This window comes from Aethalodelphis obliquidens, unplaced genomic scaffold, assembly GCF_003676395.1.
Source record: "Aethalodelphis obliquidens isolate GAN/ISIS:26980383/991018 unplaced genomic scaffold, ASM367639v1 scaffold89, whole genome shotgun sequence".
Taxonomy (NCBI): domain Eukaryota; kingdom Metazoa; phylum Chordata; class Mammalia; order Artiodactyla; family Delphinidae; genus Aethalodelphis; species Aethalodelphis obliquidens.
The window spans coordinates 741,946-765,859 of record NW_020838033.1 but is presented as its reverse complement, the minus strand read 5'-3'; the positions used below and the strand labels follow the sequence as shown (position 1 = coordinate 765,859).

The window sequence follows — 23,914 nt, the reverse complement described above, 5'->3', positions numbered from 1 at the left end:
CCATCTGTCACCCATTCTGCCTCATCACTGGAAGGACCCTGGTATTCCAGGCCAGATGGGGCCTCTCCGCTCTGGACCCACAGAGGCAGGAAGGGCTCTGCCATGTGGCCATTTCTGGGGCTGCCGCCCCAGCTCCCTCTGAATGTGGCTCCAGGAGAGGAACATGACCACACTGGCTTCCTCTGTTGGCCCCTTGGTCGCCCCCCGCCCACTCTTCCCCAGCGACTTCTGTGGGATCCAGGAGGGGGAGGCGCAGGAACGCCCTCAAGCACAAGCACTCCTCTTCCTCACCCTTCGGGGGATGGTGCTAAAGGGATCCCCTCTTCTCACTTCCGCACTGACAGGCCTCTTTCCTGCTTTGAGGCTTCCCCTTGTGTGCACTTGAGCACATGGATAACAGATCAGTAAGGCACTCCATCCAGGTTTGTCCCCAAACAGCAGAGACTCACGACTCCGGCTAACTTTATTTTTGGCCCCAGGTCAGGTCTCCCAAAGGGCTTCCCAGCCAGTCACTTCACAGTCTCCTGCAGTCACCACCAAGCAGACTTCTTCCTTGAGAGACCTGTCGTCACTCCAACCCTTGATGACGTCTGGTACCACCCTCTCCAGTCACCTGGGCTCCAGTCTCTGTCCAAAGGCCTCAACCAGGAGGTCAAAGCATAGCTACCAGTTTGAAGGTGCCCTCAGGCTTGGCAGGAACCACGTGGACGAAAGTCTTGTAGAGCACAGCCCCCTCGGGCAGCCTGGTGACCAGATCCACAGCCTCCGAGTTGCTGGGACTGGGCACGTAGACCTCCTTAGTGTAGCGGACTATCCCCTCCTCCAGAGCATACAGGTACTTCTTCTTCCCCAGCCCCACCTGCAACACACAGACCTGGTCAGCTGGACAGTCAGGGGGTCCATCCCAGGGTTCTAGGATAGACTCTTCACAAAGATTCAGGCCCTGGGGCCAAAGGGGAGGATTCAGAAAGCTCCACCTCAGGTTCCCTTTCCCACTGCTTGGTAATTACTCCATCACAAAGGCAGGAAAAGAAAACTCCAACAGCCAATCCTGGTGGTTACTCAGGGCTGATACCTGGACCCATATCTGTGCAGCTGGCCAGAAGCCACGCTGGATAGATGCCCAAACCAGGCCCGGGAAAATGTCTCTAATCACTGCTCCTGGGAGTTTGCTTCACTGAGGCTTAACACAACACTAGTCTGATATACATTTTCATCTATATGGTGATCTGTAAAGTTTAGGCTCAACGCTATATGGATAATGCATACACTAATTAAACAAAATGATATCAGCTAACACTTATGTCACGCTTACTGTGTGTAAGCACTGTTGCAAGCCCTATTATATACATTAACTCACTCGATTCTCACCTTGTGAAGTCGGTACTATCGCTAACCCTGATGTTCAGGTGAGAAATATGAGCAAAGAGATTAAATAAACTGTGTATTACATATTTCTTTTCTTTTTTTTAACTATACATGTCATAGCTTTTTTCTTTTAGAACTTGAGATTGCATGTGTGGCAATTTTTACCCAGTATTATTCAATATCTCTCTGATTAAACGAACAGACTGGTTCAAATCCCAGCACTACTACTTACTATTGTGTGATCTGGGCAAGTTAATTTACTTCACTGTATCTCACTTTTTTCATCTGCAAAATGGAGATAAATATTAACTATTTTATAGGGTCATCTTGAGGATTAAATGAGTTAATAATCAGAAAGAGCTTAGAATACTGCCCAGGTCACAACATATTAGTTTTTATTATTGTTGTCATTATTTTATTAAGTCTGAAGAATTAACACAGCCACATACTGCACGTCTCGAGTTCTAAAAAAAATAAAGCTACTACACATACAATCAATTCACATACAAATTAGCATTTTTGAAATAATTATAGGTTATTATCAGTCTTTCTGTGCCTACTAAAATTGCCAAAAAAGAGGTAAGAAGGCAGAAGGAAATTGATTACAGAGGAAACTAAACTAATATTTTAAATAATGTAAAGAATATAGTACAGATCTGTGTTAAAGAACTTTCCTACCTCAGCAAGTAATACCAACTTGCTGAAACTGAAATCCCTGCCTGGTATGGACCTAATTTCTGGCCCACAAACTGAATTCTATTTTATTAAATTCAAGTTATCTTTCAGCCATCTAATAATAACTTTAATCAAAGGAGGAATTCTTAAAAATAAAAAATGAATAAATTGAAATTAGTTTCCCAAGATTAAAAAAATATCTTAAATCACTAGAAATATCCTCTTCTAAGAACTGGGGGTTAGAAAGGAGACCCCAGAGAACCAAGCTAATGCTATTACCAAAGCGAAAAAGTGATTTGGGAGTCAAGCAGACCTGGTTCAAATCCTAGCTCTGTCACTACACACCCCCCTCTTCTAAGTTTCTGGCATCCTACCTGTAAAACAGAGATGACACCTACCTGCCCTAGCGATGGGGTAAGGATGAAACGATAATGCAGGCCCAGGAATCAGCATGACACTTGGCATTTGGTAAGCACCCAATAATTGCAACTGTTACAATTACTATGCTCAGGAGCATGGAGAGGTGAAGAAAAAACAGGGGTGGGGGGGGGGACAGAGCAACTCACATGGGCACCTGGGTGCCAGCGGAAGTGGCGCTGAGTCGCAAGGATGTTGCCAGCATGAACATAGTGACCTAGAAGAGAAGTCCACATGTGTGCTACCTTTGGGCCCCCACGATGAGGCAACACAGCGAACTGCTAAGAAACCATGGCAGCCCTCGCCTTCCTGGCCCAAATGCTACATACCAACCTCTAAGCCTGCCCCTGGATAAGACCAACTCCCAGTCTGACACAAGGAGCCCCTGTCTCCCACCCAGCAGCCTCCTCTCCAGTCGCATGGCCAAGGTTCCCACCTATCTGCTCTTCCTCAGCCCCTCCACCCCGCCTCAGGTCTTATCTGTTTCTTTAATTTGGAACTAAATGTTCTGGTGAGCAAAATGGAGAGTACAGGACAGGGCACTTGTGTGCTTTGCCCGCTCTTCAGAGGAACGCCAGGACAGCAGGGTAGGGTGCTAAGTGGAAAGTGGAAGCCAGCTCACACCCTTACCCTCCATTTTCTTGATGCCAAAGCGTTTGCCTGGTGACTTTCCACCGAGGTTCTTAGAGCTGCCGCCTGTCTTTTTGGATGCATATCTGACGGCAAGAGCTGTAGCCTGAGGGGGGCTCAGCAGAGCGGTAACTGCAGAGAGAACAGAAATGTTGTTCAAACAGAGCGGCTCCCCATCAGACTCTTTCTCTGCCTCAATGGGTCATTTGCTAAGCTGAGAGGTGGCAGGGGGCAGTGTCAGGGGAGGTGAGGAAGATGTGTGAGCAGAACTTGACTTTGTGGGTTTTCGGGGAGTGTCTGAGGTCCTTGGCCTTCCCCCACGACAGGGGATAAGTCATTCTTGTATTGTCCATGGTGTAAGCAAGCACTACATAAGCTGTCTGTGTGTGGCCTAGGGTTGAGGGGAGGGAGTAAAATATTATTGGAAAAAAAATAAACACCATGTGCCCCTGGTCCTGACACATCCAGTCCTATTGAAGAGAAACAAAACCACAGAAACAGAAGCCAGCAAGAGGACACCACAGAGCTGCCTGTTTCAGCCTCACTCACCATTATGCCCTCAAGGCTCAACGCACTGTGGAGGGGCCAGACCACAGAGCCCAGCAACAGGACACCCAGAGACAGGCTCCTGCTTTGACCTCACCCACCACTTTCTTAGCCATCACCCATCCACTGCACATCAGATACTTGTAAACAAAAAGGGCAGCCTCTGTGAGGGTGACTCCCGCAGGCTCCTGTCCATTTCAGAAGGCTGGGCCCTTTCTCTGTTCGGCAAGTCCATCAAGCACAGGTCCAACCAAGAAGACTGACACCCTACCCTTGTTAATCTGACCTCTCCAGACTCATTCCAAAGTGCTCAATGGTATTTATTTTAAAAGGGAAAGTGAACTAAAATTCATAATGACCAGGATGGAAGCCCTGTGCTATATGACAAGCCCAGGAATGGCAGTCCCAGCATTCAGGTCTCCAGATACAGCTATGGTTAATCAGGGTCATGCCAGAGTCTTTACAGAAGGCTTGTGGGTCCTGGAGTCTATAGGTTCAGAGTTCCTAAAACCTAGGTTTCTGAAGTTTTAATGAGAACAGAGACTACCTGCGGCAAAGGACCAGAGATGAGGACTTACAGAGACAACATGTGAAATGACCAGCACCAGGATCTACCTACCTTTAAACACCTATTCATTTATTCACTCAATTTCAGGAACTGGACTTTGCTTTACCTAACTTACCTCACTCACGAATCTTTGCCCTTCACCTTATTCCCCATCCTCCTCAAAGTAAATGATGCTACCACGTACACAGCTGCTCAGGCAGAAACCAAAGAGTCACTGCAGATTCCTTCCCTTTGCTGATCTCACATATCCAGTTCACCAGCAAGCTCTGTGGATCCTATTTCCAAAACGGATTTCAAATCCACCCATTTCCCTCCAAGTTCACTGACACTAACACCCTGACTAAATCATCTCTCCTCAGGGCTACCATTACTGCTTCCCATATGGTTTCCTCATTTCCACTCCTACTCCCTTTAAATTCACGTAAGAGCAATAGTTTGCTTCTCAAAATGGAAAATTGGGTCGAGTCATCCTCTTGCCCCTCACTCTCTTACAAAGCCAGGCCTCCGGTCATCCTTTAGGTCTTAACTTACATGTTACCTCCTCAGAGGGCTTCCCTGACCACCCAACCTAAAAAAAAGACACAGACATATTTTTCCCTTTCTGTCACAGTAGTTGCAACAATTCACAACTATTTTATTTACGTGCTTATCTATTAGAAGTAACCGTCCTGCGGGTAGAGACTATGTCTTCATCTTCTCTGCTGAGATCCTCAACACCTACCACAGTGTCTGGCACAAAGACCTCAATCTGCTGAATGAACAGATTAACTTTTTGCGCGCCTATGTGCCAAAAGCAGTAACCCATTTTTGTAGATAATGGGACCCAAACAAACCGAGACAGGGGAAGCGAAGAACCGTCACCCACCCCTAGGGAAGCTGTATTTGCACGCCTGGCAGGGAAAGGTCACGTGCTCCGCGCCCTAGCTGTCACACGACCAGTGACTACCGCCCCCCAAACCTCGTGGGCCCCGCACACTCCCCCCAGTCACCTCCCGCCCCCAGGGTCATCCGTGGGGAACGACCTCCAAGCCCCCAGATCCCTGCAAGGTTTCCATTCCGCCTCCACCCCTCGCCCGGCGACCGCCACGGCGGCCGTTTACCAGCTGTCCGCGTCCTCTGCGACAGCACTGCTAACGCCATGTTCGCCTTACACTCGCTTCCGGTCTGAGAAATCTGCTTCCGCTACCGGAGATCTATTTCCGGGTCATGCGTGGCGGATGAAAGAGTGACGCGAGAAGTTGCTGGTGAGCGCTGCTGGGCGGGCGAACCGGGTAGGGCTTGCTTCCTGAGCTCAGCTCTGCGGAGGCTCGGTGGCCGGGGCGTCCGGCGCTTCTGCCGCGGTGCGTGGGCGAGTCGCCCGCCCTGCTGTCGGCGGGAGAGGCTTGGAGCCCGCGCAGCAGGGGCCCGCTTGTCCGACCCCCGCATTTTGCCAGAATCTACCGAGGCCCGTGCGGGGACAGGGCTGAGGTCTCCCTAGTCGTTCAGCTTACTTTACTGAGCGCTTCCTGCGTGCCAGATACTGTACTAAGCTCTGTAGATGCATGCTTTTTCTTTTTTTAAAACTACTTACAATCTTGTAAAGTAGGTAATGTTATTATCCCTATTTTACTAAAAAAGAGAGGCCCAGAGAGGTTACCTGGCTCATCTCGGGTCACACCTACAGTGTTAGTGAATATCTGTTCAAAGAATGACTCTTGTGCACGACCCAGCAATTGGCAATCCTAGATCTGTCTGCAAGAGAATTGAAAACATCCCCACAAAAACTAGGACATGAATGTTCATGGCAGCATTATTCATTCAAAATGGCCAAAAATGGAGTCAAACAGAATGTCCACCCGATGATGAATGGACAAACAAAATGTGGCATATCTATACGGTGAGGTGTTATTCAATCATAAAAAGCAATGAAGTACTGACACATGATACAACGTAAATGAACCTTGAAAATATTTTGCTAAGAAGGCAGTCACAAAAGTTCACATACTCAGCTAAAAAAGCGTGACTCTTGGTATCTCCATTTTACATGCAGAGGTCAGCAAAGAGGTTGTGTTGAGTCTTGTTCGTACCTCATTAACATTTTTTAATAGTAACCTCCCCTTTGTTTAAACCTCACCTTGACCTAGAAAGGATTTGAGAAGGTTTCCTGTTAGACTACAGACATAGCTGTTGAGTTCCAGATTGACCGTGTTGGGACCATATCCTCTTTCTCTGTGTATCATTTATTTCCTTAAAGCTTGGCCATAGAACACATCAAGTGGACTGAATTCAGTGCTACAGTCTATGTCTCATCTCTCTTTTCTTTTTAGGGAATTAATCTGATAGCACATATTGATGGCTGTAGAGAAGTCATCACTCTCACTGGATTCCAGTGAGAGTGAGTCTGAGGAGTTGCCAACATTTGCCTTTCTGAAGAAGGAACCGTCTTCAACAAAGAGGAGGCAGCCTCAGAAGGAGGAGAAGATTGTAGTGGTTGACATCTCAGATTCTGAGGCCTCCTGTCCTCCATCACCAAAATTGAGAGATCCACCACCTGTTCCAGAGACAGCTGAAACTGTCACACGAACAGAGCCAGTCAGGGTGCTCAGCAGTGGAAGTGAGGATGAGGAAGAATTTGCTCCCCTGGCTGAGAGACTTACTTGTAAGTTTTTGACCCACAAGCAGCTGAGCCCTGAGGACTCCAGCTCCCCAGTTAGAAGGGTTTTAGATCATCAAAATAATGAAGGAGCATCATGTGACTGGCAAAACCAGCCCTTCACAAAGATCCGTGATATTCCTCTCTGTGACACCTCAGAGAGGTGTGTGTCGAGTAGCAAGGACCCTGTGGTAGACAGTCCAAGCCGTCAGCCGCCAGCCTACCCAACTACCTGCTCTGTCCAGAGCAACAGCGTGACAGTAACTAAAACAAATGCTGAGGTACCCCCACCTCAGAAGAGAACCAAGCATCATCAGAAGGTCCAGAGGAGAGGCTCACAGGGACGCCAGCAGCGGGGACAAGCAGGCCAAAAGGAAAGCACCCAGAGGCAACAGGAAAGGAAGAAGAAGGCAGCCCTGGTTAACAGGCTGAAAGCTCAGAGGCCAGAGGAGTGCTTGAAGCATATCGTTGTGCTGCTGGATCCAGGTCCTGCAGGCATCTTTCTTTACCTCATGCTGGGTGAACTGCTTTCTGGGCCCCACTGACAGCCCCTTTCCCATCTGTTGCAGTGGTCTTACAGATGGAAGGTGGGGGCCAGCTCCTCGGAGCACTCCAGTCCATGGAGTGCTGCTGTGTGATTGAGGCGCCGGCCGTGCCTTGCAGCATCACGTGGAGGAGAAGGGCTGGGTCCACTGAGGTAGGGGTTTTCTGGCTGCTGTCTCTCCTCCGTAGAGTTACAGGATAAATACGCTTTTACTCTGAAGGATGTATTATCAGTCAGGGCTCCAGCAGGAAAGCAGGTAGCACGCTCAGCTGAGTATAACTTGAGGAGGATTTAGTAAAGGGGCTGTTTCCCACGGTGTGGGCAGGGTGCAAGGAGACTATAAGGGACAGCGCCGTACCTCAGGACGATAACGGCTTTAACTTGGTTTCTCCACCTCGGGTACGGCTGCCATTTTGGATTGGTTAATTCCCTGTTGTGCTGGGCCGTCCTGTGCCTTGTAGGATGTTTAGCATCTACCTGGTAGCTGCCAACAGTACCTGTCCCACTTGTGACAATTGAAAATGTCTCCAGATATTGCCAAACGCCCCTTGGGGGGTGGGGGGGAATCGCCCGTTTCTGTCGCAGTCATCCTATAAGGAAGAAATTCTTATCCCCACATCACAGGTGGGGAAACTGAGGCCCTGAGAAGTTGAAAGCCTTGTTAAGGATCACAGCTGAGTAGTGGCTGGGGGGGTGGGAGGGACTAGAACCCAGAGCTCCTCCCACCTGTGCTTTGCAATATTATGGGTCTTGGCTTTTGCTTATAGGGACCTAATCAGAAAACTCCGCACAAGCCCTGCTCACGGCTACTCTGTAATACTGTACTGCTGTAGGATTGTGGACCGTGACGCGGCTTTTGCTGTGTTTGATTATGCCCTAGTATGGCGACGAAGAGGTGCTCTCACAGACTGAAGTTTCCTTGGTGATTCTTATCTTTGTCACACAAAACCTATGTGTAAGGGCCACTCAGCTTAGCATCTACCCTCAAAGCCCAAGTTACTTATTTGTTCCAAATCCTTTGGAAGAGTTTCCTTCACTCCATTTCCCTATTCAGAATGCAGAGAAATATTGGCAGTTACTTCTCAGTCCGTTTCAACTCACTAATGCTCCTTTTCTTACTCACTGCCTCAGAGGTGCAGTGCACTGAGGCTGAACAGTTGAGGACTGGGAAGGACAGGATTATGGGTTACTATTTCTTGCCACCATGACTTCATTCCAGAAGAAAAATGATAATGCAAAGTGGACTAGGCTGGGCTTCCCTGGTGGCGCAGTGGTTGAGAGTCCGCCTGCCGATGCGGGGGACACGGGTTCGTGCCCCTGTCCGGGAAGATCCCACATGCCGCGGAGCGGCTGGGCCCGTGAGCCATGGCCGCTGAGCCTGCGCGTCCGGAGCCTGTGCTCCGCAATGGGAGAGGCCACAACAGTGAGAGGCCCGCGTACCGCAATTAAAAAAAAAAAAAAAAAAAAAAGTGGACTAGGCTGATGGGGATGAAGTCATTCACCCAGAAGGCCTGGATCTCTCTCGCAGGTGCTAAGCACCTGCTGACCTGCCTCCCTCTGCCGGGTTCCACGCCCTTTGACAGGATGGAGAGGAGGACTGGGTGGAGGAGCCGATGGTTCTGGTGCTGCTCCTGGCAGAGGCGTTTGTGTCCATGATCTACAACTTCAAGCAGGTGGGCACAGCCAGAGGGGTAGGCGCTGAGGCTGGGGCGGAGGGCTGACTGCAGGGAGCAGGCACGCATGCATTTCTGCCCCTTCACGCAGGGGAGTCTGGGCAGCACCAAGGAAGGGAAGGAAACGCTTCGGAGCTTTGTAACTGACATCACAGCAAGGACAGCTGGGAAAGCTCTGTCACTGGTGATTGTGGATCCGGAGAAATGCTTCAGGTTTGGATTTGTCCTCGAGACTTAGCATTAAAAGGGGCAGCTCTTAGGCCAATGGGGGTGAATTTATTCATCCCAGATCTGGGTCCCTCTGCAAAATAGCATCCCTCCTAGCCCTGTGGGACTCTCTGGTCCGGTCTTCTCACACCTCTTCTGCCCGAGCTCGGCCTGGAGCTGCCGCTCTTTGATTTCCTTCCCTGCTCCAGGGCTCCGAATCCTCCAAGGAGAAGGAAACAGGGGGTGGCAAATGGAGAACAGGCCAAGGAGAAGGAGAAGCAGAGACAACCAGAGGCCAGCACAGCGGCTGTGGTGACCAGGGTAGACATGGAAGAGGTAAGAACTTCTGTTGCCTGAGTCATCGTGGCTGCCCACTCTCATCTAACCCGATTCACCATGATAAAGAGTAAAATGCCTGCTGGACACTACTTTCTACCTCGGCACTAAGTAGGAGAGAAGGGGCCAAACGGGGAGCCAAGGGGCTGGGGTGCAGCTTCAGTGAACGGTGAGAGGAGAACAGTTTCAAACTACCCTCTGCGTACCCTTCCAGTCCATGTGCTTTGGGGTTTCTAGGCATTGGTAGATCTGCAGCTACACACAGAAGCCCAGGCTCGAATCGTGCAGAGCTGGAAGGAGCTGGCCGACTTGGCGTGCGCATTCACAAAGGCTGTGGCCGAGGCGCCCTTCAAGTGAGTGCCCCCAGGTCCTGGCTCGGTTGCTTGGCCTTGTCTTTTACAGTCGTTCTGGTACCCAAAGATGTTGTCCCTTTCCCCTGAACTCTGCTGCTAGCCCGTTGTCACTCAAGTTTGCGGCAGAAGGAGTTGACCTAACCCTGGGAATTCTTGGAAAGAGCCCCCAAGCTCAGTCCCTTTAAAATGTTCTCCTGTAGCTTATGTGTAAGTTTGTGTTCTGCAGGTTGGTACTGGGTTATCAGTGGGCCAACTTACCAGAAGTCATTGCAGGTCAGGTCACAATGAAACAAGCCCTTGTAAAACAATTTTTTAGCCTACTTAGCTCAAGGGCTGTTCATAGTCAGAATTTAAAATCAGTGATTCCTCAGAGACAATCCAATCCAAGTCCCTCATTTTATACCTGAGGGAACTGAGGCCTAAAGAGACCAACTTGTCAAAGCTCCTAGCAAATCAGAAGAACCAAAACTAGACTCCAAATTGCCTGATACCCAGTGCTCTGCGCTAACCTCCATGCACACTGCCTCCCCGATCAAGATACCCCAATCTCAATGCAAGCAAGAGCCTCGTACTTTCCCGGTAACTTCTTTTTTGATGAATAGATGTCATTTTTACGGGAATCGGCAACTAGCACTGCTAGGGGACAGAATGAGCATTCAAATTGGCCAGGTAGAACATCATTCCCACCTCTTCCCATGTCAGTGGAGGGTTTTTAAGTTCCTAGGTAAGGGGACAGGTGCAGCACAGTAACATGCGACTTGCAGCTCAACTGTGCTGTTTGCAGGAAGCTCCGAGATCAAGCTAGTTTCTCCTTCTGCCCGGAGAGTGACTGGGCTGGAGGGGCAAAGGTGGACCGCTCTGGCAGGGGGCTTGCAGTGGTCTGGAGGAGACAGATTCAGCAGCTGAACCGAGTCAGCCTGGAAATGGCCAGTGCCGTTGTGGACGCCTACCCCTCCCCACAGCTCCTGATCCAGGTATGCCGTTCCAGGGGTCACTGCCCAGTGCACTGTGGCCTTAGTGGACTCCCAGTTTCCATGGACAGCACTGGTGAGGGCCCAGGAATGCCTTGTAAGTCAACAGTGCGGGTCTGAGATCAGAGTCAACACTGACCAGGGAGGGAGGACGGTTCTCATCCCCCAACCCAAGCTTCCCGTCCCTTATTCACAGATGAGGAATGACCGTGGGTGGTATGGTATTAACAGGTCATTTACCACTTTCAGGCTTATAAGCGGTGTTTTTCTGAGCAAGAACGCCAGAATTTGCTTGCAGACATACAGGTGCGCCGTGGGGAAGGTGTGACAGCCACCTCCCGCCGTCTTGGACCAGAGCTCTCCAGGCGTATCTACCTTCAGATGACCGCTTTGCAGCCAGATCTCTCTTTAGACAGTGCAGACTGATGCCAGCCCTCAGGGACAGGGATGAAAAGCTGATTTCCACCCCAGCCCCCCGACCTCAGAGCATGACTACAGTGCAGGGATCAGAAGCATCTCCTGCAGCACAGCCTGGGTCCTGCCCACAACAGGCTTTCCTGGGCGTCGCTGTTTGCGATAGTGTCCCTACCTGTCAGCTTGGGGCAGAGGCTGAGATGCTCACATTTGCCTTCCTCTCCCAGCAAGTCAACTGCCACGTACAAACCACCCCGACCCCTGCCCCAGCCAGCCCTCAAAATACAAAGGAACAAAGACAGACCACTCAGACACGTATTTAATAACTGTAAAAATCCAAAAGAACCTCAGCGTCAAATCTTGAGGTCACAAGTGAACTGCCCTCGGCGGGCTGCTTGACAAGGCTGGACGTGCTCCCGCCTTTCTCCCGTCCACGGAAGCTGCCTCAGGCAGCCAAGGGACGGGGGAGGTCTGATCACTATGCTGACTTCTGTATTCTCTTAATCTCATTTTATGTACTATGTGTTTAGTTTCAATAAAGCATTTGTACCAATGGCTCTGGAGCTTGGAGGAAGACTAAAGGAATGTGTAGTGATTCTGGGTAAGGTGTGGGCCTACGCAGCAGAGCTCTCCCTGAGGGAGAAAAGAACAAGTCTTTTCTTCCACTGTCAGGACGGTCACAAGTGTCAGTCTTATCCATGGGCCACTAGTGCCGAAAAGACGGACCCCACTCTGTCTCTGGACATGACAGGTTCTTGCTCTCCCTGGGGAATCGGGAGTCTTCTGTGAATGAGCACCGTGACGGCCATTTCTGATCCCTTCATCCAGCTGTTGTGAAAGGAGGCAAAGGAGGCCACAGAGCAAGAAATGCTGAGTCTGGCAGACAAGAGAATGGACAGTTCTGCCCTTATTCATGCAAGTCGTTAGTGTACCACTTTTAAACTCCATGATGCTACTTACTTCCCTTCATTGTGTAGTTATATCTAGAATCAATTCTAAACCTCAGTCTCTTATGAAGCGTTAGTTTTCAGGTTGCCTATGAGGTATTTAGTCACACCGATTATGTAAGAGAGCCGTCACAGACAATGTGGCTTTGCAAGGGTCCACCTTCTTGTTTATTGGCAATCAGGGAATTAATGCTCTCAAACTGACGCCAGGAGCCTGGACCACCCCCATTTTATAGAAGCCACATAAAGTGCCGCAGGACTCTACAAGAGCTGCCCAGGACCCTCATGGCTATGAGATTTCTATCTGTGGGTCATGAATCTGTTTCCCGTGAAAGATTCTATACTCCAGCCAAGAGACAATTCTGGTGTAAGTTTTGTTCTCTCAGTACACGATAAAGGAGGCAAAATGATGGGAAGAAAGGATACCAGGGTGGGAATCCAGTTCTGCCTCAAACCAGCTAGGAGACCATAGGCAAGTCATGGAAGGCCTCAGTTTCCCTGTCTACAAGTGTTACATTGGACTGGATGGTCTGGAAGTCCTGTCACAGCCTGAGATTTTGTATGACTGTTAAAATATCTGAATGTCTGAGGTCCTTAAAAAATAGGTATGCCCCTCCCCCCCAATTTAGACTAGATTTGCTGAGTATGGTGTTCCCCTAGTCCCCAATAACACACTGCCTCCTGATCTGCCCTGGCTCCCCAGGGAGGAATGAAAGAAAGGGTTTGTGACACACAAAAGTATAAATGTAGTGACAGCTGACCTTTAGTAGAAATGAGTCTTGCCTTTATACAGCTTTGTATAACAACTAGAAAAGGCTATGTTTTGTCCTCTCCCCACCCCAAGCCTATTCTTTTAAGCATGCAGGTAACTGGCCCCACCTCCTATTTCTCCTTATTCCACCAGGGAAGCCTGACTAAGGAACAAAGAAGTCTTACAAAGAGGAGGTCTCAAGTACCAAACGGCAGCCATGTGATGATGGCAGGTAGGTCTGACACTAAAAAGAGGTTGTGTCCAACAGAACCCAATTCCATAGGAATCCAAGCTCCAAGGCTGGGAGGCAGCAGGTGTGGAGGACAAGCTCACTGCTGAGAATCGGTCTGCAGGACCCACCGGAGGATGTCGTGGCTGCGCAGGCCCCGGAGCGCGCTGTCGTAGATGGTGTTCACGCTGGTGCAGAGGGGCTGCTGCTGCAGCTCCGTCACCCGACAGGCGACCAGCCCGCCAGCCACACACAGCAGCAGCAGCAGCAGCAGCAGCCTCAGCACAGCCCAGGAGCGAGTGTGTTTCCGGGGTGCTGGCTTCCGGGGCCGAGAGCCGGACTTAGATTCTGGAGGGACAAAGTCACAGAAGGCAAAAAGTCCAGTCAGTTTAAGGACGCACACTCTGCAGTCGATGCTAGTCTCCGTGCACGTCCACTTACACCCCTCTGCTCTGATGAAAACTCCCCCAGCCCTGAGGAGAACACGTTTTCTAGACCATCTGAGCTCTTAAAAACTTTGCTATGCAGAGATTGAAACATGAACTCTTTCTCCCTTGGATCTCAGGGAGTAGATTCAAAACCGGATCTCATTCTGGATGTTTCACTTAGCACACAGTCCCCAGGGTCCTAAGTTCTCCATAAGATGCTGATGACCCGGGCCCCTTAGGACCAAGGGGAGGGGCCCATCAGGAGGCATCAAGCGTGGGTGGAGTGCTGCCCATTCGGGGAAACAGGTTCAAAAGTTATGAATATTGTTAATGTTTTTATTATAAAAAGAAAGCCTGCAAGAAAGTATACCAAATTGGTGATTAATGCTGGGAACAGGGGATTACAGGTGATTGCCATTTTCTGATATATATAAAGAAATTGTCTGCAGTGAATATAATTATTGAAGAAAAAATGGTTTTGAGATTTTTAGGCAAATTTTTTAAAAACCTGACTGAACACCCACATTCCAAGAACTACATGATCCTGTCATAGGTTTTTCTCACTTAATCCTATCACTAATCTGTAAGGAGGTATGATCCTCATTTACACAAGGCAACAGAAAGGTGGTGAGGTTGGGCGACTTGCTCAAGGCTAGTGGGGGCAAGCAGGGACAGGCCCTGCAGGCCTCCCTCCCCACAGAGCTTCCCTGCTCGGGTTCCTCTCCCTCAGGTGTCCCTTCTGGCCCAGAGGATATACGGTCCTCCCTTATACATCGAGTCACATTGCTACACAAATCCAACGGGACATATTCAGGCAAAACACTAACGTGTTTTATATACGACATGGCTCCCCAAATGCAGGCCAAGTGATTCCCCTGGTGTTCACCACACAGAGTGATCGGGTCCAACTGGGAAAGAAAATCACAGGCAGTGCTGGCACCACTGAGACGGCAGCACACACTCAAAAGCTCAGTCCACTTCCTGGATGACGTCAGGGACTTTTAAGAGTAATGTGACCATATGCAATCTTCACCTTTCTGGGTGATTTTAGAATCTAACCCTTACGAAAAGTGCAACTCCCTGTTCTGGAAACGTTCTAAGCTACATCTGACCCAAATACCTGCACATAAGCATGTAACACTGGGGAAACAAACCATTCGGGGCAGTAGGAGGGTCCCCATTCCCTGTAAGTGGACCCTCTGAGTTACTCCCAGGCCTTAGAGTACGCTGTACCTGACGAGGTCTGCAAGCTTGTTCGCTCGCTCGCTCACTCACTCAGCCATGCCTGGAAACCAAAGCCATGTCCCCACCACACCCCTCCTGGAACCCTGCAACTGAGAGAAAAACCTACTCGGGGCCTGATTTGCTTCCTTCTTAGGCTTCTTCTCCTGCTCCCGCTTGGCTGCTTTGAGGGCGTCATACTCTTTCCTCCGGCGCTCCTTCTCTTCCGCCTTCTCCCGCTTCCGCAGTTCCCGCTCCTGAGCCTCCTTAGCTCGCTGCTTGGCCTCCCACTTCTTCTCGGCCTCTATGAGAAAGTATACCCAAAAGTGGCTTCTCTCCCACAAACCTCCAGTGTGCTTTCTCAAGTGATTATGGATTCAGGCTCCCTTCCCTTATGCTGTGGATCACATAAGATACATTAAAAGGCAACAGCTGTCTTTCTGCTCTCTGGGAAGTAAGCCCTCCCTAAAATACAATAAGCTGCTCTCAGGGTTTGCTCAGTGGATTCTTATTCAGGGATTCCTAGCCACAAGCAGCAGAGATTAGGGTGATGTAACAAGGGTGGGGGGCATAAGAAAGGCATGGGTGATGAGTCTGATGCTGCTTTAGAATTAGGTACTAATTCAGAAGACACAGCCGCTGACAGCCTTGCACAACTCAACTATGAGGAGAGGAAACAAGGGAGGCGTTGATTCTATGGGAGTCCCATCTTCCCAAGCTTCGGAAAGGAATGTGGCATGGGGAGGGCAGGAAGAAAAAGGGAGCGCTCAGGTTCAAGGTTAGAGAAGATGGAAATGTCTTCCTGAAAAAACAAGACTACTAGTTTGTCAGAGGGTACCCTAGACTTCAACTCTGGAGTCTATGTGACATTCCGATTTATTCCACAGCTCAAGTGTTTACATACAGCACCCACCTTACAAATTACTGGTTTCTAAAAATGCATTCCCAAATTATTTGGAAGACTGAAGCACATTTTTCCAAAGCCAGAATGCCACAAATGGTGGTTAAATGTCCTTTTAGGGCTCAAAAGCCTATTTGAACTATCATGGAGCTCAATAGTACTATTCTTATCACTGTAGCTTTCCACTGCTTTTCCACATACAAACAAGCTCCAAGTTCCAGCTGAGCACCAAGAATGCCAAGAACACACTCTGCCCAGCCTCGAGAGAACATGTGCCATCCAGAGGCGAAAGCAGCAGTGGTCACAGTAAACATGGGCAGCACAGCGGCCATGCGTGTACAGGGAATGGTCACAACTCAGGGGTTCCAATCTCAGGGGCCGCCTGTAATCAGTACTACACATGTCCCTCTAACCACGGGAGTCCTCCAGCAAGCGGGCTCAGAAGTCAGCTGGCTCGTCAACAGAGCACCTACTGTGTGCCGGGCCTTGTTCCAAGTGCTCGGATACAGCAGTGAAGAAAAGTCAAGCTCTAGTGCCTAAGTCATCTGCTTTCTACAGAAGGAGACAATAAACAAGTGAACAAATAGGGAAAAAGACTGTGATATGTGCCATAAAGGAAATAACTGAGGATGTGACAGAGAGTGGCAGGTGGGTTGGCTCTTCTCGTTTGAGTGGTTCTGAAAAGGTTAAGGTTAACCTAGGGCAACAGATGAGGACCACATGAAGCCAGCAGGCAGCCAGTAGGCAGCCACGTAAAGACCTGAGGGAAAAGGAAACCAACAAAGCCCTTAAGATGAGACAGTTCTTGGTGTGTTCAAGCAACAACAGAGGATCGTGTGGCTGACGGTAACTGCACTCTCTCCCTGGTGTGTGGAACGAGGCCGGAGAAGCAAGCAGGCCTGGGTCATGGCGGGCCTTGTTGGCCATGTTACTGAGTTTGAATTTCATTCTAAGTTCAGTTGGAAGCCATGAGAGGGTTTTAAGCAAATAGCGGCAGAAGTGATTTGTGTTTTGAAAAGATCTCCCTGGCTGCTGTGTGGAGAAGGCACAAGTATGGAGCCAGGACATGGTGCTAGGAGGTACTGTGGCAGTCCACCGGCTGGAGGCTTGACTGCGGTGGTGGCACTGGAGTTGCCACTGCTGATAGACTAGACATAGTAACAGAGTAACTGAAGAAAGCAATCACGGACATCTTCCCAATTTCAGGCTTGAATAACTAAAGGGATAGTGATTTCCCATTATGGGGGGACACCAGAAGGTGCTGAAGGGGATCTGGTTAGGCATGTTTAATTTGAGATACTTATTAACCCTCCAAGCAGACAGAAAGATACGCAGTTGACTATGACTGTGGGGCTCAGTGGAGAAGCCAGGACTGGAGAGATGCTGCCATCTACCACCACGCTGTTCCCCACTGCTCTGCACGGCTCCTATCCTGGATCCTAGCTCCTCAAGCATGAGGCGGGTGGCCACCTACCTCGGTCTATTTCCAGCCGCCGCTGCCTCTCTCGCTCCTGATCCACCTGCACAGCCTTCATGTGCTGTAACACCTGCAAAGGGAGAGGAGGGTGCTGAACTACTCAACGCAGTTGTCTTCACTGTGGGGAGTCTCAAAAAAGAGACTGTTCTTTTCAGGAGCCCTGATCACCAGAGGCCCTGGAAGCTGTGCAGAGCTAATGAAGTTAACCTTATCCTGTGTCCTCACTGCACCAACCTTAGCCAGAGAAGAGCCATATAAGCCCAGTTCACTAAAGCGGTCAGGAAAGAAGTCTGTGAAACACAGTGCCAACTGGAATCTAGAGAGTCCTGCCATCTACAATCGCTTCATGTAATTCTCCCAGCAACTTTTGTGTTAAACAGGGACAGCACTTCCTCTAAGACACTTTCCTGACCTCTTTTGGCTGCCTCAGGCTCCCCTCCTCCCACTCGTGGGAGTTTTCTTATCCATCTCAATCCTAGACTGTAAGCTCCCTAAGGGTTAGGGACTACTGTCCTTAGCTCTGCAGGTGAGCACAGCATTTAGCTAGTTATAGCACTCAATACAGGTGTGATGAGCAACTGACCGGATGCCCATTGTAAAAATAAGGAAGAAAACCCAGGCTCTGATGTCACATGGCTAGAAAGTAGCACAGCTGAGCGTGTACGTCTGCTGAGTTCCTAGGCCAGAGCTTGTCCCTCTTACGTATAGTGCACAGAGGCAGGAGAGCTGTAAGAGAAAGGCATTTTATGAGCTCAATGAACACTGTTGCTTGACTGCATTCATAAGAGAAGAAAAGCTCAAGTATTCTAAATGAACACAGCAAATTGTCTTAATTTTCTGTTTCGCTACTGCACTAGACAACCTGCAGGACAGACATGTATTCAAATGTAATTATTTTACTTCATGGAAACTTCAGACATGCCCACATCTATCGTAAGAGGGACACAGGAGCAGGTCTGCAAAAGCCACTCCCTCCAAGAGCCTGGCTTAAAGCCACAAGGAACCCTGTCCCGAGTAAGCCAGGACCTGCGCCAGCTGGCACCTCTCCAGGGTCAAGCTTACTAAAAAATGGCCGCTCAACAAGGGGCTGCAGGATCTGGAGGAAGGTCAAGCATGATGTGGAGAGGGGGCCCAAGTTCAGAGTCCCTGTCTCACCCTGAACTCTGAATTCTATATAAGCACCAACCATTCGGTTGGCTTTAGGGGGTAAAAACTGGCTAAATAAAGAACCTGGACGTTTAAGAGCCGCCCCTTTTAGCTTGGCTACAATACGTCAGGAGTTAGTTACCTGACAACACAGCCCAGTCCGAAATGGGAGAGGCTCTTCTAGAGCCCCTGGAGGGTCGCTTTTGTCTACCTATCCCCGTCCACAGCAGGTAGTAGGCACCTGGTGATTACTGCTGAACTAACCAATTATTTTTAAAAGGTGCTTTTCTATGTGCCAAGCTGATTAGTTACTATGCACCCACAAGGTCAGAACTGACGAGACCTAAACTAACTCCTGGAGACAAGTGACCTCCTTCTGACTGGCCCACGCCACTCCTGTACGTGCCCAAAGGTGTGCGCAGGAGAGGGCAGCGGTGCTGGAGCGTGGCTTCTCACCACGTCCCCAACGCACCGTGCTCCCCGGAGCTTTGTCTGGAAAATATCTGTGAATACTAAAGACCTTTACACTCAACAAAAGTTATTTTTGTACGTCAAAAACTGGAATATCAGCAACTTTGGTTTAATATAGTATTAGTTGAATGAATAAATGGATCAATGAAAGGTGTTGCATACTGAGGGTTTCTCGGGTCAGAGATAGAGAAGTAACACCTGCTTCCCAGGTTCATGAGGGTTATGAGATGAAACATGCAAAGCATGCACAACAGAGGAAGAGCAGGCAATGGTAGCTATTGTTAGTCTTCAGAAGAGACAACATTCTTAAAGCAGCAAGTTTTCAGAACAGGATTCACTGATCACTTGTACTGTTCCCAGCTGAGGGCAAACTGTGGCCTTGGCTTCTTGGATGCACTGATGCTGTGCTTGGTTTCTTGTAACAGTGGGTGACACAGATGATGAGACTATCTAAGAAGCCCTGAGCTAACGATAAGAAAAGAAAGGCCATTACTCCCAAGATTCACACATTTCGCTTACATTAATCTAGCATTTAAAGTTAACTCTTTTGTGTTCACAACGCCCCCTAAACATAGCCAAGTCAGTCATCTGGTGCTCAGCTGAAGCAGCAGCAATCTGTTCTAAAGCTGGAGGGAAGAAATGACTGTAGCTAGAGTTTTTGAGAGATGCGTACAGTGCTGTTCTTAAGAAACAATGCAAAGCACCTTCAAGGTTATTGGCAGTATTTGCCTTCCAGGCTGCCAGTTAGTTCCTTCCTCCTGTCAGATGACTCAACTGAAGTCAAATGCCAGATGTGCCCAGGATGTGTCTGTTTACAGGGATAAACTTACAAATACTAACAACACCTTTATTATCAAAATTCAATAGCTGTGACTCAGAAAGGCTACAGTGCCTAACCCTCTTGCTCCATATAAACAACTGTCAACAGTGCAGTGTTGGATCATGCAAGGTCCTGATTTCTAGGAACAGAAGTACTGCAGTAGAGCAGAAGACAGTATTGTTCTACTGCTTGTAAAGAAACAAAGGTGCCTTTGCCTGACAGGTTCAGAGTAGACATTTTCAGAGACCTTCGTGCTTTAAAAGACACAGCTATTTGGGGCTTCCCTGGTGGCGCAGTGGTTGAGAATCTGCCTGCTAATGCAGGGGACACGGGTCCAAGCCGTGGTCTGGGAGGATCCCACATGCCACGGAGCAACTAGGCCCGTGAGCCACAACTACTGAGCCTGCGCGTCTGGAGCCTGTGCTCTGCAACAAGAGAGGCCACGACAGTGAGAGGCCCGCGCACCGCAATGAAGAGTGACCCCCGCTTGCCGCAACTAGAGAAAGCCCTCGCACAGAAACGAAGACCCAACACAGCAAAACTAAATTAATTAATTAATAAACTCGTACCCCCAACATCTTCTTTAAAAAAAAAAAAAAGACACAGCTATGGGTGCCCTGGGAGGGGAAAACAAGAGGCGACAGAGGCAAGTCCCAGGGGAACGTATGAAGGAGCCGCTGGGGAGCCTCGTGCTTACCTTGTTGGCACACTGTTTACACTGCTTCTCATCCAAGCAATCCCCTGCCACCTTGGCCAGGACAGGATCCAGGGGGTTATCCTTCAGGTCCAACCACTTCAGACTCTAAACAGATGGGGCAGAGAGCCTGGTAAGCCCGAGTTCACATAAAGAGCCCCTCAAAGTGGAACAGAACGAGCAGAAAGAAAGCCCTTCTCTGTTCCGGCCGCAGGGAAAGCCGTCTGAGGCTGTGACAACAAGGTGGTATTCCTCTCGGCCTCTCTCACAGCCACACTCCCTCAGTCCCCGAGGCCTCTGCCACACCTGGCCATGAAACATTGGGTCATGAATTGTTACCTTGAGCTGAGCAAAGCTGACAGGCAGGGTGACCAGCCTGTTGTTGAGGAGGTCCAGGTGCTGGAGGTTGACCAGGCGGCCAAAGTCTGCTGGCAGCTGCCGCAGTTTGTTCTTACTCAGGTCCAGCTTCACCAGGTGTGTGAGGCCACAGAAATCCGACTAGGACCCAAAGAGAGAACACCTTGGCCTTGGGCTCACACACTGTGATGTAACAGTCCAGGAGGCCCCAAGTCAGAGGCACCTATGCGCAAATACTGACTCTACCTTTTACTAGCTGCTCCAGCTCGAATGAAAATGGAGATAGCAGGCATAGCTCCTGGTGGTGAGCCGTGAGCCATGTGTGCAGAAGGGCTTAGCCCTTTTTAGTGGTAGCCTGCCTGCAGGCCTATCCTGAAATTATGCCTTATGACACAACTCCCCCAGACAGGAAGGAGAAGCAGCAGGGCTCTAGAAGGAATCATGCTTGCTTGCCAGTCTTACCGGTAGAGCAGTCAGTTTATTGCAGGACAGATCCAGTATGGTGGCCTTTGGGAGGGCAGCCTAGGAAAGGGAATGAGAACAAAATGTCAGATCAACACATGGAACAATTCAGTGACATCTGCTAATGAAGCATTTTCCACAGAAAGTTCCCATGATTAGAAAAGGCCTTTAACATGGACATATATGCACTACCAAATGTAAAATAGCTAGCTAGTGGGAAGCAGCTGCATAGCACAGGGAGATCAGCTCAGTGCTTTGTGACCACCTAGAGGGGTGGGATAGGGAGGATGGCAGGGAGACACAAGAGGGAGGAGATTTGGGGATATATGTATACGTATAGCTGATTCACTTTGTTATAAAGCAGAAACTAACACACCATTGTAAAGCAATTATACTCCAATAAAGATGTTAAAAAATTTTTTTTCAACAAAGGAAAAAAAAAAGGCCTTTAAAAACAAAAAATAGCACTGAAGTATAATGTTCCTGGAGACACGAAAGGAAAAATGAGCCAGTCACCCACGACCTAGAGAAGAATGCACAGTAGGGAAGTGGCTGGGGAACATCCAAGGAAAAAAGACCAGATTCTCAGAAATTCTCCACAGCACTTTTAAGATTCTCTCTAGCACTGCTCCTTATTAGGTTTCAGGGCAGGGATGTGTCTAATATAGCTCTGATTGGAATGATTTCCATATTCTCCAGTTCAGGTTCTGCCAGGCACTCAATATACCCGTTGGCTGATTCGTACCTGAATGAATGAGTAAGTGAGTGAATGCAGAGTGAAATCAAGGCCCTCACAACCCAGCTGCGTTTTCCCATGGGGTTTGGGATGGAGAGGCTCAGCAAAACTGACCCTTCCGTTCTCCCAGGGGCAATGCTGCCCCAACCGGAGGCCTGGAGTGAAAGGTTTCGGACAGCAGTTCTAGGGCCGTGCTGAAACATGGGGCGGGGAAGAAGGCAAATATCAGTTAAGGACACTGGGCCAACGTGGACTTTCCAAATGTCAAAGTCCCAAGCATGAAGTTTGACCACCTAAAGAAGTCTGAGATATCACAGTGGGAAGTACACCGTGGTAACAGTTACATGCATCAACATTTGCTACCTGCCAAGTATTTTACATTACAGTCTTATTTAATCCTCCCAACAACCCTATGCGACAGGAATCATTATCACCATTTTATACATGAGGAAATCTAGGCTTAAAGGATAACTAAGCTTGCCAAGGGCACTCAGCTATTAAGCAATGAAGCTGATATATGAACTGGGAATCCCATTCTAACCTCCATACTACACAGCCAAGGCAGAGAGAAGACTGGGCCAAGTGCCAAACGCAAATATAATTCGTTAAAGGCAGTGAGGAAAGTGCAGGTCATCCAAAGGGAGGCTACTGTGGGGGATGCGGGTGGGGAACCAGGCGGGCAAAGCAGGGATGTACCATCTAACTCCACTTTGGCAACAAACTAGTCTTGTAACGTCCCTGGGGCCTCAGGCTTGTTTCCCCGGTTGGGGGTACGGGAGTAGGCGGGTGGAGGGGTGGGCCACGATGGTGCGGATTCCCACCAGTTTCAGAGTTGGGAAGAGACTTTGCCAACCAAGCAGTGAGATGTCACATTCTTCAAGGAAGCATGCCTCAGGGCTGGGGCAGCCAGCTGGGATTTCTGGCTTCCAAGAAAAGCCAGGTCTGGGCCACACCCAGGTCTAACCGGAGGCCTACTTGCACCAAGTCATTCATTCATCTGTTCATTCATTCTCCGAATACATCCAGCAATCGCGCTCTGAGGGCTCCTACTTTGGGTCGGGCAAGGAGCTGAGCGCTGCGAAAGCCCCTGAAATGGGGGGGGGGGAGATTCACTCCTGACCCGTAATAAGCCCATAGCCAGACAAGCAGCTCCTTCCCATCTTCTGGAACTGTGCCAAAGTGACACGTGTACATCCCAGGAAGAAAACTGGGGCCGGACGCGGCCTCCCCCGGGGAGTTAGTCCCACTCCCCCCACCTCATTTTAAGCCATGGAGACTGAGGCATGCGAAAGAAGGCGACCAACGCAGGGGCCAGCGCCAGCCGCGGGTGGGCGCCTGGGCCTCGCGGGACTGTACTGACCAACTCCTTGACCGGGACCTCATTCAGGTCGCTGAGGCTCAGATCCAGCTCGTGGCCGTCCAGCTTGTCGCGGAGGTTCCCGCCCTTGCTACCGGCCTTGGTCATGGTGACGCCGGCTGAACGAGTCCCGGCTCCGACGGGCAAGAGAAGGGCTGAGAAGCCGCTCGTCGCACCCAACCTACAAAGCCTGCGTCCCCGGCCGCCGCAAGTGCGAGACCGCCGCCGCCCGTCCGCCCGCCAGCCGCCCTCTGAGCCCTGCGCCCCGTTCCCACCGGTGCAGCCACGACGACGACCACTTCCGTGCCCACGTCACCTTCCGCGGCCACTGAGACGGGCTGGGCCAGAGCGGCCTGAGCGTGTGCGGGAGCGCCCTCTGTCGCCCGCCACCGCCGGGAGCGTGAGGTTCCGGCTCCGAGTTCAGTCGCCAGCCGAGCTGCTGTGTTCCCTGGTGCTGGGAGAGCACGCCCGCGGGCAGTCGTCGCTTGCAGCGCCAGGAGGCGAAAAGACTGGGGGCCAGAAGACCTGGGCTCCATCCAAAACTGACCTCATCAGATCTCCCCCATCCCCCTGGATTAGCAGC

General features: G+C 49.9%; 3 protein-coding genes across 9 annotated transcripts; 1 reads left to right on the top strand and 2 right to left on the bottom strand.

Moving 5' to 3' along the window:
- Nucleotides 1–417: 417 nt before the first annotated feature.
- On the bottom strand, nucleotides 418–5,414 carry MRPL27 (mitochondrial ribosomal protein L27). Of its 2 annotated transcripts, none has more exons than XM_027094477.1 (4): nucleotides 5,305–5,414; nucleotides 3,091–3,222; nucleotides 2,610–2,677; nucleotides 418–859 (listed from the first exon to the last, which is right to left on the bottom strand). In XM_027094477.1, the coding sequence occupies exons 1-4, from the start codon at nucleotides 5,342–5,344 to the stop codon at nucleotides 653–655; spliced, it is 447 nt and encodes a 148-aa protein (XP_026950278.1). In that variant the 5' UTR covers nucleotides 5,345–5,414; the 3' UTR covers nucleotides 418–652. The 2 variants fall into 2 exon arrangements, with proteins under 2 accessions (XP_026950278.1, XP_026950277.1); XM_027094476.1 differs by having other exon boundaries at nucleotides 5,227–5,359.
- EME1 (essential meiotic structure-specific endonuclease 1) lies at nucleotides 5,407–11,890 on the top strand. Of its 6 annotated transcripts, none has more exons than XM_027094471.1 (9): nucleotides 5,407–5,475; nucleotides 6,511–7,322; nucleotides 7,406–7,533; nucleotides 8,964–9,053; nucleotides 9,145–9,266; nucleotides 9,470–9,596; nucleotides 9,834–9,949; nucleotides 10,734–10,923; nucleotides 11,170–11,890. In XM_027094471.1, the coding sequence occupies exons 2-9, from the start codon at nucleotides 6,536–6,538 to the stop codon at nucleotides 11,344–11,346; spliced, it is 1,737 nt and encodes a 578-aa protein (XP_026950272.1). In that variant the 5' UTR covers nucleotides 5,407–5,475; nucleotides 6,511–6,535; the 3' UTR covers nucleotides 11,347–11,890. The 6 variants fall into 6 exon arrangements, with proteins under 6 accessions (XP_026950272.1, XP_026950271.1, XP_026950273.1 ...); XM_027094470.1 differs by having other exon boundaries at nucleotides 5,416–5,448; XM_027094472.1 differs by lacking the exon at nucleotides 5,407–5,475 and adding an exon at nucleotides 5,495–6,080 and having other exon boundaries at nucleotides 10,734–11,017; nucleotides 11,170–11,284.
- On the bottom strand, nucleotides 11,636–23,631 carry LRRC59 (leucine rich repeat containing 59). The gene is made up of 7 exons (XM_027094475.1): nucleotides 23,335–23,631; nucleotides 21,239–21,298; nucleotides 20,759–20,917; nucleotides 20,423–20,527; nucleotides 17,286–17,358; nucleotides 15,041–15,214; nucleotides 11,636–13,609 (listed from the first exon to the last, which is right to left on the bottom strand). The coding sequence occupies exons 1-7, from the start codon at nucleotides 23,437–23,439 to the stop codon at nucleotides 13,362–13,364; spliced, it is 924 nt and encodes a 307-aa protein (XP_026950276.1). The 5' UTR covers nucleotides 23,440–23,631; the 3' UTR covers nucleotides 11,636–13,361.
- Between the last annotated feature and the right edge of the window lie 283 nt (nucleotides 23,632–23,914).